Raw genomic sequence first — 20,583 nt, forward strand, 5'->3', positions numbered from 1 at the left:
CCTGGAGAAGAGAAGGCTCCGGGGAGACCTTATAGCACCTTCCAGTGCCTGAAGGGGCCTACAGGGAAGGGGGGGGACACACACGACACACTTTTTACAAGGGCCTGTAGTGACAGGACAAGGGGGAACGGGTTTAAATTGAAAGTGAGGAGGGTTAGATTAGATATCAGGAAAAAGGTCTTCATGGAACGGGTGGTGAGGCACTGGGACAGGTTGCCCAGCGAAGCTGTGGATGCCCCATCCCTGGAAGTGTTCAAGGCCAGGCTGGATGAGGCTTGGAGCAACCTGGTCTAGTGGGAGGGTGGCCTGCCCATGGCAGGGGGGTTGGAACTAGGTGGTCTTTAAGGTCCCTTACAACCCAAATGATTCTATGATTTTAAATTTAAAAAAGTACAATTTACAGAATTCATAACAATAATAATCATATAGTTCAAGTAAACATAGCATAATCTCAGAGGATCTTGATAAAAATTACAAATGGAGTAGCATTTTTTTCACTAACTGGATATCATTCTATGTCTGATAAGCAAGTAGAAGTGCAAGAGAGCAAGGAAATACCAAAAGCTAATTTGCATTTTGTAATCAGCTGAATGTCAGTATAGTCTGACAGAAAACACAAAAATACCACAATTTTTCATGTCCTTTCATGCAAAAGAATCTTTTCTCCCAACTTTAAGGAAGGGCCTGAGAGTAAGCAAACACAACTTCTCCCTCTATTTTCAACTTTCTACTGTGTACTTTCATAACCTATTCTGCCTGTTTGCTTCGTTTCACTTTTTCTGCCAGTTCGAAGTGCCCAGGGTTGGTGGCCTACCTCACCACTGCAAGGCCCTTCCACTGTTTTCAAAGTTTCATTAAGTATCATCTACATTCCTGTCAGCTCCCTCCAACTAACGAGGGACGGGTTACCCACAGCTATGGAGAAAGAGTCTGATGGAGACATCAGCAGACCGTCTCTTCAGGACTACACCTTTCTGAACGTCCTTGAACTGAGTGTTTCTGGGTCTGCTTTAGTGACCTACTGGGTACTACAATCAAAGCTGTTTTTACATGTAAAATCCTAAACTGCCCTGGTGTTACCGACCCAAAAGTTGCTGCCCTGCAGCACGGTGGCAGAACAGCTTCTAACAGGCAATGGCTAAGATAAAGCCCCTCTTCTGAAGGGGAACATTATGAACCCAGAGTTGTAATTTGTTTAAGCAAAACTAAAACGTCATCTCTCCTGATCAGAAATCTCATTTCTGCTTATCTGATGTGACCTTTCCTGGTGATCATTGAGAAGGATTTTAGGTATATTTACTGTCATCATCTGAGAGAGACAATAAGCACCTTTGTTGAAAGACTTCCTGTGCAAGGTGATTGATGATACATTTCTAGAGTTCAGAGTTCATACTTTAAGGCAGTTTTACATATATACATATTTCTACATATCTTATACATTTATACATATTTTACATATATATATATACACATATATGCATATATTTATATAAAAATACCAGTTTAGGTAAAGAAAAGCATCCAGGTACTTTTAATTACAACGAAGTGCTTTGATAAACTGATGAGCAGTAACTATCAAGCACAAAACATTCCAGAGCTGCTCTGGAAATCCAGAGGAAAGGTTTTGACAAGAGGCTACTTTTATAAATACTTCCTTCTCCATACTAGGGATACAGACCCTCAGTTGTGAAACAGAGTTAGTACCACATGATTCTGCATTTATCCAACTCTCACGGCTTACACAGGGAGTTCATCTGCCAATCTGCTTACAATCGCTGTGAAAGTGATACATGTTTTAACTGGCAGATTCGGGCTTTGCAGGATTTTAGGCTTTACTCATGTCAAGTTAACTTTTTACACTACCTTATGAAGGTCTGGATAACAGTACAGGATAATACAACACAATTTGACTTCTCTGTAAGATATTTGCTAGGCTTGGATGTTCAGACTTTTAAAAATAATAGGAAAAATAGAAGCTAGTCTGATATTCTTTAGTGATTTCTAATCAGAGCAGACTCATGCACTTCTTGATGTGTGTTTAAGCAATGGTAGAGTATCAGGCATTTAATACAACTATTTTACCCAGATGTAATGGATATTGATCATGCAGACAAAGTGTTCTGGTATTTCATTTTAGAGCAAACATACCTAAAACTGACAGAAACTTCTGCAATGAGAAAAATATCAGTAAACACAACACACAGAGAAAAAACTGTATATCAGTTCTCTTATTGGATAAAGGATGACAGGTGCTTGTTTCACAATATTAAATCATAAGAGTTGTAAAAGATAAAGCGATTCACACACAGATAATATCAGATGTGTTTGCTTTGGATTTCTACCACTGTAATTCTGTTAGGACCACAAGGCCCTGACAAACGGCTTATTCCATAACTGAAATATAAGTGTAAGTCTAACACTCTATACCAACAAGCCTGCAGTACAGAGTAAGGTAACTTTTTTTTTGGAGATATATCACTAGATCTTTTATACTCCCATTTGTTTGGATCTTTTACGTTTTTCATGTAATTTTTGTAACAATGTTTGCTTTGACAGCAAGAATTCTGATTATGATGAACTCCAAGCAAACAAAAAGCCAATCTCCTCTTACTTTATTATCCTGAAAGCCGCCCAACTTGAGCTCCAAAGTATACCAAAAAAGTGTTACACGAAAAAAGTAGCCACAAATATCTGAAAGTTTTACCAGTCTGGTTAAAGTTTTCCTTTGAACCCAGATGCAACAAGCAACACATTTCTAGACCTCCAGAGTCAAGAGATTTTGGAAGGACTATCCTTCACAGTATGAAAAATGAAGCATTAATGGCATCAGCTTCTGTCATTCACAGAAAGAGATTAATGGATCTACCTGAAGCCAGTAACTAAGTCTCTTGAAAGTTCAGTACCTCCCTGCTACATTTTGGCCCTTGCAGTTTTCTTCAAACTTCCTGAAAGCCACTGTCAATAGGACCCACCTAAGGGGGAGAGGATTATTTGGAGGGGAAGAGCATACATGCACAAACTTCTCTGATGCCTGTATTATTATTATACATAGGAAAGGACACAGGTCCAGAAGAATACAGGCTGCTCCTTAGTTTACAGTCTTCCTATCTGGCTACTTAAAAAGTACTTCTGAAGTCTCAGCAAACAGAAGGGGATATGGAGTAGCAGAGTGGAGAATATCTCATAGATATGGAAGTTAAAAAGATCCAAGGTGTGTTCTGGGCCAGAAAAATATGTCTGGAGTTGAATGTAGTTAAGAGGTATTATTATTACCATTACTGCTTCTAAATGTACAACTTTTGAGTGTATGAAGAAAGATGATGCATGGGGAAAAGAGGAATCTTAAAAGAAAGATACCACTCCAGGAGACCATATGCATTATCTTCCTTGAAACAGAAACAACTATGCAAGCACTAATGGTTTTCTAGATGGATAAACTGGCTTGAAAAAGGACTCTCTTTCAAACTGTTAAAAGTTTTACCTCAGAAACCTATCCGTCATTTAGCAAAAATAAATTTGTCTGAGTTCAGTTGCTTTACTGACACTAGTAAGGCATTTTGAAGCAATGAACAGCAAGTACAGAAAATAACTCCCTACGTTGTTTAATTTTTCCTTGCTTGCATGCAAAAAATCAAAAAATATTGACTCTTGCCAACCTTTATTTTCAGGAATATAGAAAGGTGCTGATTTCCCATCAGCCCTAACTTGTAAGAAAAATCAGAAGCACCAGCCTAATCTCTGCAGTAGGAGGCTGTTTGCTGGCTGAAGGTTGGCAGGGTGTGTGTTTCGCTCGGCGCTCCTCTCTGCAGCCGGCAAGCTCTTGGGCTTCCACAGGACCTGTCACTGTGCGGGAAGAGCATCTCTGCACACGGTACCCTACAGTAGGATGACATGCCTGTTGCCATGGCTACTGCAGCGAGTGGGGAGAGGTGCCTGTCAGGGACCAATTTACTACTCCAGACTGGCAGTGCCACTGCCACCGAAGGGAAGGCAAGCTTGCCCATAAATCTCAGCAGAGCCAAGCACTGAGCACAAATAACACACAAGTGTTCTATGCAGGTAACGTTGCTAAAACATACTGTTAGACATGAAAACATCCATTCCAGCATCATCTTCCTTGCAAAAGGGGATTTTAGAGATTTTCCACTAGTAACAGTGCAGAGTCTTGTATTATACCCTTTGAGGTTCTCCGGCATCTATATTAATTAAAGTCTACTGTGGTAATGTTTCTATTCTACAACAATAAAGATAATTACCTATCAACTAAGCATCAATATATACATTTTTTTTTCCCCCATCAACTCCAAAGGACTCATGTATTACTGAGTATGAGAAAGAATAATAGATAGGGCACTGCTCAAATTAGAATAGGGCTTTCAGCCTACGTTGTTACGCTGAAAACGTTCTTGATTACCCACACCATGATTTCTGGAGGACAGAGATCTTTAGGAGTTTGGTAAGCTGTTTTGATTTGTAAGGTTGAAACAGCATTTGTATTTCTTTACTTGTGTTTCAATGCTCACTACATAAAGATGCACACCATTGAATTAATTAAAAAATTCATGCCACTCCAGTTAAAACAACATTGAAAATATCTTAAAGTTTAAGAGTAAATGTTCTGTCTCAAGAATTTTGAACACATCAATGCTAAAGCAAGAGTTTAAAAAAAACATAATGTAGGAGAAAATGTGTTTTCCTAAATTACATTATATTTGGCAATCCATTTATTAGCTAATTGCACAGAATACACATTTTACTAATGTTGGTTTATAGTTTTCTCTCACACTGTCTACATATCTGTAACAGATAAAAGCTCCAAATGCACATTAAAATATGAACCACACTATTTAATTTGCTTGTTTACTTTAGCAATGCTTAGAAACAGCTTTACTTGTTATTTTGTCCAAGACCTCCTTCTGCCACCCTTGAAAATTCAGAAAATAATGTTAGTTACAGCCTTATAAGAATGTATGAGGGTCTTCGGTACCTGGGGATCAGAGCCATCAAACCCTTCCTGGTAAATGATCTTCTGAATGGACTGCAGCAGCCGTGTGTAAGCACTGTTCATATTACTGTTGGTAAGAAGAAATAGTTTAGTAACACATTTTAATACTCTCCTATATGTCTCTAGCAGCTGTATTAAAAACAAATATAAGCAGATGCAGCTTTCAGTCCAAAAGTGTCAAATAGAAAAATGTATAAGAGAAGAAAAATCCTAACCCTCTTTGAATAAAGTTGACATTATAAGCAGTTGTGATTGCTTCATGTTAACTAGTTCAGTGCTCAGACATCTAGTGAAAGCTAAAACCTCTAGAGATTAAGATAACTTAATTATGTCAGGCTCACTTACATCTAGAAGATTAATGATTTAAAGTACCAACTTAAAGTTGAAACCATTACAGGAAAGTATTAATCTTCTGTAACTGACGAGGATCTAACTAATTGTCACTCCAAGTACAATCTTGTACTCCAAATACTCTGTTCATCAATACCATGATGAAGAGTTGAGTTTCTAAAGTCAAAACCTAAAGTTTTCGACTAAAACTAAAGTTTACTAAAAAACTTTCATGCATACAACCGCTACAACAATTAAACCCAACAAAAATGAAAAAGAAAACATTTTTACAATAAGAAGTTCACGTAGTTAATATGTTCTATTTTTTTTTGGTACTGCACCGGAGTACAAGATACATTCTGCTATGCAATGGCTCCATTGGTAGCCATACACTACAGGCGTGATTTCTGCTTTATTTGCATGGCCACAGAATCCTGAGGTAGAATTTCTTCTATGAATTATTTAGAAAATATAAAATAAAATAATAATAAAAAAAAACCTGGCAGCTAAAAATAGATTCAAGCAGACTTAATACCAAATGAAAGATCAGCAAATCGCCCTGTCAAAGTCTTAGAAAGTCCAGTTCCTGCAGGTCCAAAACACTTCTTCAGATACCCGTCCACAGGCTAACACATACAATGGACAGAAAAACCTAATCTTTACTTTAAAAAAGCAAGCCAGTTGTTCACTTTTAAGAAAGACATACTGTTTTCTAAATCCCATAGAGCATACTGCCTTGTGTGTCTGGATGATGTAGGTTCCTCACTGCAGCTGAGAGTTTAAGCCCTTCCATCTTTTCTAGCTACAGCATTTCCTTCTAGACTCATAAATTACCATCCAGGCTTGTGGGTTCAAACTTCTTGTGTACTTCTTGGGAAATAGGACAGGGTATTTTGAAAATTTTGCCTCTAAAAATGTTCTCACTTGCTCCAAACATTTTATATGTCTGGTCTAGTAACAGCCCATATTGGAAGGTATCTTGAAAGATCACCTGGTCCAAACATCAATGAAACTATTTCTGCTACTTAAAAAGAGCCAAAAATGTTATTGAAATATATTTTACTAATGAATACCTAAGTAAGCCTAAATAAACATGCCTTCATACTTTTGTACAGAAGAAAACTTTTCTGAGAAGCACTTGAGTTGCAAATATCTCTCTTTTACACCATTGCTTTAACTCAGAATTCTACATTTCCTTCAGGAAAAAAGCATCATACCCTGTCCATACCCTGTCAGAATTAAAACAAACAATCCATCAAAAAAAGATTTGTAACAAAGAAAGAATTAAAGAAAGTAATGTAATGCACTTTTTTTTTTTTTTTGAAAAGTAAAACCAGGTGCTCTTCTAGTCCTGGCCAAAATATTAATGGTTTACTTGAATTTTAACCATGCTATGTAAATAAGGACATGAAAAATATTGTGGAAACAGTATAAAACCATGTTGCATTACCCTTCTGGCAATGTTTGTCATAGTATTTAAGGAAGGAAATAAGGTATTTTTTATTTTCCAATTTCCAGTCTTTTTTTGGCTTTGTTACTCAACACTATTTAATTCTGATAATGAATTTAAACAATTCCTTCTTTACTCTTTTTTTTGTTTAGCAATTTAGTAATGGATAAAGCAGGAGCTGGCAAGAAGGTATCCCGGTTACAACGGAGCCTCTGACTTCTCTGTTGATAGTTTCTAAGCAGTTAACAAAGGTTAGGCTATCAGGAGTATGACAAATAGCCTTATTATGTATAAGGAGACCCCATTAGGCAAGACAGTTAAACCTGTTTTATCTAAATTTATCGGTAAATCTAGACTCCAGGTGATTTGTTTCTCTTTTTCAAAAGCACATACGTTCTTAAGGCAAAACTTAAGAGCAATATTGAAAAACTACAGCTTAATTATTTTAGTTCCCTTGATTATCAAACTTTCTTTTTGGTAATTGTAACTGAACAACAAAGACAGAAGTGAAGTAAGTGGGATAGAAAGTAAGCCTTTTCTGCAATGCACAGAGTTATCACAGAGGATATTTCTGCCTTCCTGTTAAGTACCAGCTTTAGCAATGCCACCAAAAGGACACCAGAATATCCTAGCAACCACAACTGGAAAACAGTTGCTGTCAGCTGCACAGCCCCGTTAACCTGGTCCCAGCATCAGGGCCAGGACGTGACTGCTCTTCCCTAACATAAAAAATAATGAGATAAGAAAGAAGTGGTTTATGCCTTCTTTTGTCACCAAACACCAAGTCCCATTTACTACTTCCTTTAGGAGAACTGATTTCCCAATCTGCTTTCAATCAGTGTTTTTCATGGGGCAATGAACTTCTACCCACCCTGAGTGATTATCCAAAAGGCGACCCTGTAATCTATTTTAGCCATCAGGTACCAGAACTACAGAAAGGAGAGCAAACACAGTACTCCTCATCTCCCTCTCTCAAAGAGCAGATACACACACGTGTGCAGAAACACAGGAAAGCAAGGAAAGATCGATCTAAACTTTAATGTGAACAAATGACGTATATAACCTCCAAATCTGATATTGAAAGGCCAGTCAATACCTTACTTCTGTCTAATCAGGCAACGAATCTCCTTTCCTTGCAGGTTCATAAAAAAGCCAAATGCTTGTGTGGATAGGAAGAGAGGGACTTATGGATAGATACACATGATTTCTAAAAAGGGCCAAGAGTTTCTGCCACAGATAAAGCTTTCCCATCTCTGATCCTGCAAGGGAAGCACTGTAATTATCTTGCAACAGACATCAGCTACAATTACAGAAGCAGTTCAGCCACTGGAGAACAGTTTAAACCAAATAGGTTTCTTAATGTAATGCTAGAGAATTAGAAGCATCAAGAAGAGTTGGTCATTTTTTCAAATACATGGTTCTTAGGTCATTATGAACATAGGACCTTTGCTCATTAATAGATGCAGCGCTGTTTTTCAAAGGATTGGACAATACATGGTCACTATACTCACTGTGTCTGTTAGGAATGAGTATAAACTGTACAGGAAAATGGGGTACATTACTCTTCCTGTATATTTTCTGCTTTAACCATTACTAGCTTGGCATTGCAGAACATAAATCTTGTGACCTCAGTATAGAACGTGTATGTTGGCCTAGGTACACTTTCCACGACAACTACGTAATTTAAGGTGCCTCTTCAATGGCTGTAGTTGCAGAACTGTAACAATTTATTTCAGCCTGAACTTAAACCATGCTGTACTCTGCTACATTACAAATAGAATGGATCAAGCTAGCTAAAATAATGTGGAAGCATTTTGAGAAGAGGGAATGTCCCCCCGATAATTGCTAATTTTTTGTGACTTTCGATACTGTAAAGAGGTATCACCCATCAACAACAATACCATTTACTTATGGAAAATCATATACTAGGCAAAACTATCAGTTTCCACTTCCTCCTCAACCACAGTATTAGTGACAAAAGCAAAACATTCTTAGATTTAAAAAAAAAAAAAGGTCCACACCACTGATTTTGGTCTGCACTCAAAAAAAAAACGACTGAAGAACAAATCTCATTCAGCAATGTCTTTACTGATACGTATCTTGCAAAGTGTACTCATCAGAAAGTCATGAAATCTTTCACAAACATCCCACAATACATAGCCTACTAACATTTCAATAATGAAGTATCCTCTTTCTTAAAAATGCCTCCGTATTTTTGAAGATTTGTCAGCTTTCATAAATTAAATTGAACAAAAGACAAACATCACCCATTTTTAGAGATCTCTGAATTTTAAGTAATTTTTGTAACTTTTTGTAACTTTTTCTTTATAGTGTAGTTCCTGCCAGGCTATTAGTACTTCTTTTGTGGTACTGTCAGCCTAGTAGATTACGGAGATATTGCACTGCTATACAGGAAAGTAGCACTATGCCACCAGGTGTTTTTTAGCTACGCATCTAAGACCATGGTCTGTGAACCTTATGTTTAAGGAATTACATCCTCTAAGTGGAGGCATGCTAACTAGCCATGTCCATGCTCCTACTTCACTGTAAAACAGAGCAAAAGAGCTTAGCTCAAGCTCCCCGGGGGACATGAGACAAAGACGAGCTCTAATACAAATTGTTGGCTCCCAATGGAAGGGTTAACTCTGACTATCACTGTCTAGTTAATCAAGAGCACAGAAATTTTTACTATTCTATGACATACTTAAGTTATCTTTAGAAGCCAGAAGCATTGTATTGATTTTCCAAACAGTAATGACAACAAAATAATATCCTTTCCCTCCCCTTTTATAAACTTTCTGTAATGAAATCATCCTGACAGGATTGTAAGCATGTTTTTGTTTCCTGAGAAAAGAATGCTTCCTGCAGAATTTCATCAAAGTATCTGTAAAAAATACAGCAGAAGCCTGTTGGGTTTCTGTGAAAGCACAAATGTTTTGAGAGCAATGAAATAATTGGTAACATTCATACTTAGTATTGGATTTAATACACTGTGACTAATGTGTATTAAAGAATCACAGAAGATAGGGATGAAAAGGACCTCAAGAGGTCAGGTAGTCTATCTTCTTGCCCCAAGGCAAGATGAACTACATCTAAACCAGCTCTGACAGATATTTACCTAACTTGTCCTTAGAAATTTTCAGTGATGGAGATTCTACAATACTCCAAGCCTGTGTCTGCAAGGCAACTTCTTGTGCTAATCATTAGAAAAATACCTCCTTATTTCCAGCCTGGTTTTCTGCTACTGCAGTTAGCTGCAGCCCATTACTGCTTGTCCTACCTTCAGCAGACAACAGAGTTAATACCCTCTGGATGTCAGTTTTTAATGTGCTTCAAACCTCTGCTTTAACTTGTGTAAGGACTTCCATTCTTCCGTCACGGGCCATACAGCCCAGTTTGAGATGCACACCCAACTTCACAACCTTCTCTAACTGATCCAGAGTTTTCTTGAAGGATGCTATCAAAAACTGAACAGCTTTCTTGGCATGTCTTCCACATTAAATTCCAGTTTATGACATCATTGCTTTTTTAATTATGCTTTTTGGTACCAGTCATCACACAACACTGCCAACATAATTTATGTCCAAGATACTTTATTTGTTCAATTAATTATTCCTACTAGCAGGATATACTGCATGTCTTCACTGGATTCCATATAGTTTATTCCGGATCCACACCCTAAATATTTTTGAATTCCAATTCTGTTATCTAATCTGCATGCAATTATTCCTTCCACTTTTCCCCAAATTTGACATTAGGACCGCAATGAAGATTCCCTTTGCTGAGGATACGTAACAAGACAAATTGGTACTAGACTATTACCAGACCCAACAGTGGGATAAAGCCTGGTACTTCACTCAGGTTCAATTGTGACTCAGTGACAGCTTATTTAGAAGATAAGGATTTAACAATCAACATGACAAAAAGAAAACTGTCAAACCAGTCTATGTCCCTCCTTTGACATGATAACAGACTTTATCAATGGAGAATATCTCCCATTTTATTTTAGAGCCTTTTGACTCTACCCCAGTTGAATACCCATAAGCAAACAAAGGAAACACATATTGGGTGAAACTACCCTGGAATCTTAAAAATAGATTATATTATTTTTACTGGTAATTTTTGGACCACTAATGTTATCCTGCAGATTTCTTCACTTTTCTTCTCCTTAAAGACAGGCATTGCTTTGGCCTTTTTGACTTTGTGGAACTTTGACAATTCTTTATGTTTTTCCAATTAACTTCATTAGGTCCCAGCTTGAAAACATTTATGTATTTTCTAACCTGTTCTTTCCTACACAAATTTGGTAGTCCAGTTTGCTGATATTAACTGTGCTAGGTGCAGATCAATTTGGCAATCAGGTAACGGGAGAAGCAGCTTTTCTCCACTTCCATAATTTTTAAGAACTCCAGTTATACAACACTGACAAACTGAAGCTGAAATTCTAATTCAGTGTATTTTTTAAATGTGTGTCAAAATAGAATGACTGTAATTATGGGAAGCTTAAATCTTCCATTTCTCTACAGAGAAATGAGCTTTATTTCAGAGGCTGCAATTCTGAAAAATTCTTCTTCCCACCTTGCCTTAACCTTGACCTAGTGCAACATTTTTATATAGGTAATCCAAACCCAGTGGTGTTTGTGGTCAGGAAAGACAATAATCAAAGTTAGAAGACTTATAGTGTGAGTGAAGAAAGAGACGTACACACCTCTTCACAGTTCCCACAGAATTCTGCCTGAGCATTCATTATTCCCAGTGTGTTCTTTGTTCCTCCCTGTCCCTTATCACACTGCACTGTGGTCTAAGAGAACAATGTTTAGAATGGTGGTTGTCTGTTACCCCAACACCTGCCTTTACTCACAACAATACAATTCTTTCATTTCCTCAGGAGTGGCTTCTCAAAGGAGAACCATGTTGGGGTGCAGGGAGAAGAAAAGGAGATAAGCCTTCCAAAATCCATCTTAATTTCATAGAATCATGAGATGGTTTGGTTTGGAAGGGACCTTGGAGACCATCTAGTTCCAACCCCCCAGCCATGGGCAGGGACACCTTCCACTAGACCAGGTTGCTCCAAGCCTCATCCAGCCTGGCCTTGAACACTCCCAGGGATGGGGCATCCACAGCTTCTCTGGGCAACCTGTGCCAGTGCTTCATCATGTTCCTGACCTCATCACTCTGCTCTACAGATTTGCCGAGCAAATGAACTAAATCTAATCTTTCTGTTAGATTAAAACTAGAAAAAAGTATAGAATTCACATGGTAAGAATGATGGAACTTTTATCAGGATAACACAGAAGGAAAATATCAGTGTTAAGCAGGGCTTATAAAATCAAATGCATAAAAGTTAAAGTCCATTTCCTATACTATATATGAGTTAATTTTATACTAATGTAAAATGTACAAATACTTGACAGCCATATAGTTAGTAGAATTACGACCACAGTCATGAGACATTCTAGTTAGCTAGAGAAAGACACAAAGGGAAGTAAATTGCCCCTTAAAAAACCAAATCAAAACAAAAGACATAATATATAATGTTGGTTCAAATATTTACTATAGAAAGAATAAAATGTAAGTGCACGTAACACAGAAACAAATTACTAAGAGGCTTTGCTTTTGCTTTTCTACAGCTCTAAGTGGGGTGCTTCATACTGCACTTCTTCATACTGCACTTTGGACTGGATGATCTCTAAGGTCTTTTCCAACCTAGTGATTCTATGATTCTTCCATAAATCTCAGTTTTTATATTTGAGCGTACTGTAATGAAAATCAATCACAATAAAGCGTATGGCACTACTACTTCCAGTAGTTGGCCCTATACATAGGGATCTATAGAACTAGGTATTATGTAAATTGACTGGGCCTAACAAAGAGACTGCTAGCCCATATTTGATGTCTCACTTGACTTGAAATGTCTCCAAGAAAGACACAATGGATATGTGTGCTACAGGCTAATATGTGTGTTTGTTACTGTCACTCATTTTCTCTTGGTCTTCCTTAATCCATTACTGATAGACATGAACTGTAACAACTCAGTCAGAGAAGAGTTTATGATTTTCTCTGGAATTAGGAGTGTTGTGTAAGACATAATTAGTGATTGTAATTCTATTCACAGTATTTTCTATTTTCCTTAGGTGAAGCGATAGGATGTAAGAAGTAAAAGACACATAATAAACTAATTTGATACAACATTCTAAGCTATGTAGGTCAAGCGTGGCCTGTTTTCTTAGCCCTAAAAACTTTATGGATATCTTCCTAAGCCTGATAGCCACCTGACACACACATCTCTGAAAGCTGATGGGGCATGGTGCTCAGGGAGTGGTTTACAGACAGACAGTAACAGTTTTCCCCAGTCCCCACACTCAGCTGTCAGTTGGGCTGGACTGAACATGCAGCTGTGTCCTAGGCTGTCCTAGTAATGTCTGCCTTAATTGTCCCTGGCAGCTTGCTTCCTCCCACAGCTGGGGAGGCAGTATACTGAGCTGTCTCTGTGCTACAGCAGCTTTGTGGCCAGTCGTGGCACATAGCACTGACACGAGAACCACAGCTGAACAGCTCGTGAGCCATGCATGGCTACAAGATTTTCACACCAAGTGTAGAAGGAAAAAAAAAATACTACTAATATGAAGACAAAATTTGGACACACAATTGAATCATGTGGTATTACGACTTACCATGTTTTCACTTTACTCTGTAAAGACAGTTCTTCAGGAAGGTAAAAACTGTGCCATTTTATGGGCTGAAACTGTTCTGGAGACATTGTTTTAGAGACATCATAATAATGGCCAAACTTTGTTGATGTTCTCGGGCTGGCCTGTGGAAACAACAATGGTAATTACAATAACCTATTAAATTATTAACCCCACAAAAAATCCCTAGCAATACACTTGAAAGAAACCTCTGGGGGTTCTTCCCATTCAGCATACGCTTCAAGTAGAACATTATAACATTTATCACTAAGTTTTTGATCCCCTGTTGACATTCTCTAATGTGAATTTTTCACGCAGAAATCAACCCTTACTGTTCCAAGTTGCATCACAAAACTGCAGTCAGATACTTAAGAATGTATTTTTGCACATGTTCTAGACATATGGTGACAAATTTCCAAAGGGCAGACATATGACATGTGCAGACCATGACATGTTCCACCTAACTGATTTTTCAGTATCTGGGAGTTATAAGGCACCAAAGAAACACTTTGTTTCACTAAAGTAATGTTTCACTTCCTTTATGACCACTAAGAAGTGGTCATAAAGGAAGTGCCTTTATGCCACTGCCTCTTCACATATCTGATTTTAATAGAGAATTGGAAAAAAGAGGAAATAGTTAAAAACTACTTTTAATTTCTGGAATTTTGAATAAACAGCAGGTTGAGCATTACACAGACATTACACACAGTAACCATGGTTTACTATAATGAAGATAGGTTTTTATCAACTCTCAATTTTGGGTATATAAAGCCCCTGAAATTTAATATAAACCATAGAAGGAATTACACATTTTGAATACGTTTTCCTAGTAAATAAACAGACGAAATGAATGCATACTTTTGTTCCACATTGATAAGAGTATGGCATGCAACCTTCAACATGATTTGAATTATTACGTGGCTAAAAAGCCTTGGACTGTTTTAATATGCAGTATTCAAGCATGTAGTAGCTGTCTGCTGCAGGAATTGAACTGTTAGATGAAGAGCAAAAACTGCTCTTCACCTTGTCTACCCTTCCCATTAAAAAGAAAAGCTATCCTGGAAAGAACCGTCAAGCAGAGTAAACCTCCAAGGCATGTAAGTTTTATGCAGGGAAAGAAAACACTTGGCACAAATGTAAACCACTAGATAGTATTTTTAATGTACATACTGTAAAGTAGCAGCAGATACCAAAGAAATATCAAAATTGATCTTATGTTATGGCCCAAACACCACTGTGCTCCTTATCGGATCAGATTATCTCTCATTAACTGTTCTAGCTCTTCCAAAAAAAAAGAATAACTAAACAAGTTTTGTAATGTAATCAAAACCACAATATTTCTAATGGGTAAGATGCCTGGACCGAGAAAGGTGCTGGATCCTAGACCTCTTACAGCAGCTTTGCAGGTCAAAAGAAACATCACCTATTAGTTTATTTTGGGGACAACTACCCTAAGCCTACACAGCAGCCGAATTGTACACTGTACAGTGCACAAATGAGTAACAATATTTTTAAGTAATTTTTAAGTCCATCTCCCAACTCCAAGAGGTACTGCTAAGCTGAATCATCCAGAAGAGCTAACAGCCACCTCACATATTAAATGATCAAAGTATTAAAATATAATGAAATAACTCAACAGTAGTGAAGATGAGGCAGAAAAGGTAAGAGCCGAAAGTAAGATGTTGAAGACACTTTTTATACTGCAGAACAGAATGCCTTTTAAAGGTTCCGAAGAGGAGCTTGGATTGGTAGGTAAACTGAAATGCTATTTTCTCTGCAATTGAAAGTATGGAATTAGTTTTGAAAAGTGACCAGAAATGCCCGCAGTAACTTCAAAAGTTTCTCAGTAGGTTCTGTAACAACTCAGAACATTCTATAAAAGGATTTTTCTTTTAAACAGGTCAATATATACAAGAACAATAGAATAACCAAACTAACCCCAAGCTTTTCATTAAAACAACCCATTAGTTTTTAATTTAAAAAACCCACAGATTTGCTCATGCATATCTAGTCATAAGAGGCAGAGCAGTTTTTCCTCAACAAAGTCAGTGTTACCATTTATGTATCAGCACCTGATTTTTAAAGAAGGAAGTCCAACAAAACATAACAATCTATCAAAACCGAAATATTTTTATGTAAAATGTAACTCTATTTAAAACAAGGATTCTGAAAGCAATTTAAACAGGGGCTGTTCTTTGGCCTATAATCTATTCTTTATCCGGATTACAGATCAGAATGTTTTTACTGCAATCTCTGCCAGAGCTCATCTTTTTATTGTGTACTTCCAAGCCCCCTCAATGTTTTAGAAAGGCCTTGACTAACTGAACTTTGATCTGATGTCTTCATTGAGAAAAGCTCCAGGTTGCCCATTTCAGATGCAAATCCTTACTGAGGCCCAATAGAGTTTAGTAAAGACAGCAAAAAAGAAGAAACAAGAAGTTTCCAGGATCCTCTTTGAGAATCCTGAGGCACATTGGTGTCCTTAATCCACCCTGCTGCATGGATTAAGGTAGGTGATAACCTCTCTTGATTCAAAAGAATAAGCACAGTGCCTACAAACTGGGTGGAGACTAGGATTTGGCTATAATAAAACACCATGCAATAAAAGCTCGGTCTATGTCAGAAGCCTGTGAATAGATAGGCCTCAATGTAGTGCATTCCCAGGCTTAGCGGGGAAGCTTGCAAAAAGCCTACCTGAATCAAGTAAGCATGAATAATCTGCCTTAGCAGAACGACCATGGAGAGTGCGAAGCAGAGACTTTCCATTCCTCTTAAGTTTGATCTGATAAATTTATTAGTGGATTGGAGGCTCTAGCCTGTTCTTTCCTGGATTCCTATTTTGCACAAGGAGAAATACACTAAATTGTCAGTGAACAGAGCGTGCTTTTATAACACCGTCTGCTGTTAATGTTTCTAATTGCAATACTAATGTGCTAGAAATCTCAGATTTGGGATGAACCAAGGCAGAAAATTGATTTCATGCTGTGACAGTTTATATATTGCCCCAAGAACATAAGCAGTTCATTCAAAAAAAAAAAAAAAAAAAAAAAAAAAAAAAGAAAAACCCCACAGTGTTGCATTGCAAAGCAGACTATCCATATACTCAAAAGTTTAAATGAAAATTAAATTAACCTCTGATACAGATGAAAATAAACTGGCAAAAGCACATCTAGCACAACACGACCTGTTATTCTGACAGATTTTTTTATACAGCACCTGCTTTTTTCTGATGTACAAGGAATATGCAATATGTAAAGAGAACCTGTGATAGCTATGAAGAGTACCAATATAAAGAACAACAGTCTACATGAGGTCTAATAAATAGGAAGGGAATATCTGAGCTATAAACTAAAGCCTCTTTTATTACTTAGAAATAAAAAGTAAATGAGGCATCAAAAATACCTCAAAGACAGCTTTTACTCTGCATTCTTAGTTCATGTGAAGCCAGATATTGGATGGAAAAGTTTTCTGCTAAAACGTTTAGAGTTCTAGTTAAAAGCAAAGCTATTTTCCCTCTTTCATACTTGAAGCTATTTGACAGCAATTTTTGAAAACGTACTAGTTTATTAGTTCAATCAGTTTGGGAAATATGCTGTGAAATTTTATTCAACATTATTTTTATTTATTTAAAGAAAGAAATCATAACCAAAGCCGTTAATTAAATCATAGTACTAAGAGTATTAAACATCCAGGGTGCTGCAAGGCAACATCGGAATTTTCCTCAATGGAGTACATTTACCAATCAAATCTAATGTATCACAGCACCAAAAATTTATGATGAGTGCACTATAAAATACTGAAACTGTTTTTCACTAATTAAAATATCTAGAGAAATTTCAGGTATAGATAGCTTAAGAATTAGACTTTTAGTTGCAAATTTTAATTTTCATTATAAATACAACATATACATTAAATATATCGTACCTCAACTACACAGAATGATCAGGTTCCGATTCAGAAAGAGAAAATGGTAACAACAAAAACAGCCCACAAAAGATTGACCATTTTATTCTATCCTGCATAATCAAATGTCAACAACCCATGACAAGTACATATGCACTGTAGAGAAACACTGTGTTAGTGGACGAAGTGATTACTTCTATGACGTGACAGAGGATAAGCACACACCTAACTGGATTATTCATATGTTTTTGTGTTTTGTTAGAACATCAGCACACTGCTTAATAAGGACATGCAATTGTTTCCATTTCAGTGGACAAGGAATTCTGCTAGATTTTAAAACAGACAAATTATTTTGGGGATGGTTCCGAGTGGCACAAGCAAGCTCCGCAATAATAAAATTGATGAGGTTATAGGATTTCCCTGGAGGCTGTTTGATTTGGCATGTCACCATATAAAAGTATTTTTTGACACAACTATATAGCCATGTCTGTGCAATTTCACAGAAAACCAAACATGCCAAGCCCTGTAAGATCATTTTGTCACATTCCAATTATGTTTTTTAAGGATACGACTGAACTTACTAGGCAGTTATCACTACATCTAAACCAGAATTTATAAATGCAAGCTAAAATGTATAGACAAAACAAGTTTTTATTCTGGATAGCAAAAAATGCTGTAATTTTATTAAAGGCTGGTTGTGCCACTGGATTAAATAAGAAAGCCATGGGAGATATATTACTTACAAAACACTAAGAACTCTGAAAGACTGACCACTGGGCTCGTTTCTTATATTCTTCCTGCCCAGTGATTAGTTTCACTGGTGACAGTGAAGCTGATATAATCTCAAGTGGTTATTTTAGTTGTTATGCACATGGATAAGCAGGTCAACAGCTTGCTTCAACAGAGCACTTTCACTACAGAGACCTAGTAAGTACTTAAGTAAGTAAATCTATTTAAGTAATTTGTGTACAACTAAATTTGTGTAAAGTTTGTTAGTGACCAAATTATTCAAATTTTCATAGAAAGACGTCTCAATTTAAAAATACTCATTGAAAAATCCCATGGTACTTCAATGTTTTTAAATTACTGTCTGCATTAAGTTTAAAGTTCCTGCAAATTCTCAATTCCATTTCTCTCTGTATCTCCAGTAATACAAAAATACAGTGGTGTATGGTAATTTACCCTTAGGAGGCAATACTGTAACACTCTCCATTAGCAGTTCTGTTGTCCAGATTCTACTGAAAAACATTTGCTCTGAAAATTCATTTTGACTAAAAGGAAAAAAATGTATGATATACTGGTTACCTCCATTTTTGGTAAATTTTGGTAGCGCCAGGCTATTTTCATAGAATCCTGAAGATCTTCAGACTTAGCAGCTGTTGCTTCTTCTCGCAATTCGTTTCTGCAGGCATCATCAAGCAAAGGGGCTGGGAGTTCCTACAGGTGGAGGGAAAAAGAATGTCAGTTATCCACTGTAGAAATAGGAGTTCAGATTTTCAACCCCTACCAAAAAGTTAGCTTATACAGTAATCTTAATATAATGGACAGTTGTAAAATCTGTAACAAAACTTGATTAAAATAGCTGTTCTGAAGCCTGGCTCCTACTAACATTGAACATGGAAAAAAACAAATAATAATTATGGGAAAAATGAATTACAGACATATAAGGGAATGCAGAATGGAAATATCACATTGTATGCTGCACTTTGAACCAACAACACATCTTGAGCAGAATCCATATTACTTTTTTTTTTTTCGGTTATATCTTTCTTTAAAGGTTGATCCCCGAAACTATTCTGTTTCTGAGAATAGATGAGTTCCTTGCATAATGAATTTAAGCCTATTTGATAATAAGGTCACTTTTCTTTGTTAGCTTCTGTAAATCTTTTAAGAGTATTCAACAGACCACAATAGCCTACAGACACAGGGTGAAAACAACTGTAACAGGATGGTTTGAATTTTCTCTTCTGCTAACCATCAGACCTGATATCCACCAATGAGAGATACCTCATGAACACAAGCAAGGGAGCAAAAGAAATATTTAATCCTGGAATTTTTATAAGTTTCTAATGCAAACATTTCTGGTTTAAAAAAAAAGCATGGCACACAGGTGGATTCCATCGTTCTATGAGGACAGAACTGCAGCTTTGACTTAGACCTACATTAGGAACGATGCTTTGTTACAAACCTACTGCCTTCTACCTTTGTTGCACTGCTGAAATACTAAACAGCACTGGATGGGTATCAAGCACAGCAGGCAGAATTTATGCACTGGGCTTCTACACCTGCTAGAGGAATGAAGTGCAACCAAGTTTTCTGACCTAACTTCAGCACCCACCTGTGCAAGCTGGGGGGCACAGGAAGTCTTTATCTGCTTAAAATACATCAAGACTTGCTTGAAAGCTAAGTTTTCATTAAGCAAGGACTGTTGAGAGGAACTGAGATGGGTTCTCAAGGGTTAATAATCCACAGAGCTAGCTAGCCAGTATCTCTGTTACAGGGTATTAGGTGTGGGCATAAGAAAAACAAATTTGAAAACCTTAGAAGAAGAATCTTCATTCTTCTGGTATCAAGTATGAGATACACATGAAACACTGAAAATATGCAGGTTTGATACTGCCCATGAACATCTACATGACTTTCATGGCTTTGTGTAGGCAGGCATGGTACAGACACACATACAAAGAAAGCAATGAAAATTTACAAGAATCCATTTTGGGTTTTGTATTATGCTAGTTCTGTACTAAGGGATACAGGACAGAAAGCCCACATATAGTTCAATATGCAATCTTATGAACAACGGGTCATTTTTGCTTCTTTAGTGTATATTATCATAATATCTACAATTACTGACAAAATTGAAAACATGTTTCTAACTTCAGGATGGTTGTTTCTGCCTCCGTTTCAGTGGCTGGTCAGTATGCCCTCCGAGATAAAAGGCAACGGAAGCTATGAAAACTTTTATGTAGCTCAATAAGCTGCAGAAATAGAACAACTGTAGCTACATGCTTCAGCAGCTAAGTGGAAGGTGCATAGCACGTATCTGAGAAAAAGAATTGGTTTATTTACATCCTTTGCAAATGAACAGCAAAAGCCTGGGAAAGGCTCTTCACGAGAATGGTTATGTACAGAGCTAAATTTTCATATTGCCTACAGCCTGTTTAAAAGATACACTTGCATACAATAAACCCCTATTTCTATGGTTC

At 37.0% G+C, this 20,583-nt stretch overlaps 1 protein-coding gene across 1 annotated transcript in view; it reads right to left on the bottom strand.

Annotated features, from left to right (window-relative positions):
• ELP4 (elongator acetyltransferase complex subunit 4) overlaps nt 1-20,583 on the bottom strand; it is a 130,637-nt gene that overhangs the window by 95,656 nt on the left and 14,398 nt on the right. Inside the window, exons 3-5 of the mRNA XM_010147123.1 lie at nt 18,683-18,814; nt 13,460-13,599; nt 4,988-5,072 (exon numbers count right to left, since the gene is read on the bottom strand). Coding sequence (XP_010145425.1) covers nt 4,988-5,072; nt 13,460-13,599; nt 18,683-18,814 — 357 coding nt within the window. The remainder of the gene's footprint in view (nt 1-4,987; nt 5,073-13,459; nt 13,600-18,682; nt 18,815-20,583) is intronic.

This window comes from Eurypyga helias, unplaced genomic scaffold (genome assembly GCF_000690775.1).
Source record: "Eurypyga helias isolate BGI_N326 unplaced genomic scaffold, ASM69077v1 scaffold7012, whole genome shotgun sequence".
NCBI classification, from domain to species: Eukaryota; Metazoa; Chordata; class Aves; order Eurypygiformes; family Eurypygidae; genus Eurypyga; species Eurypyga helias.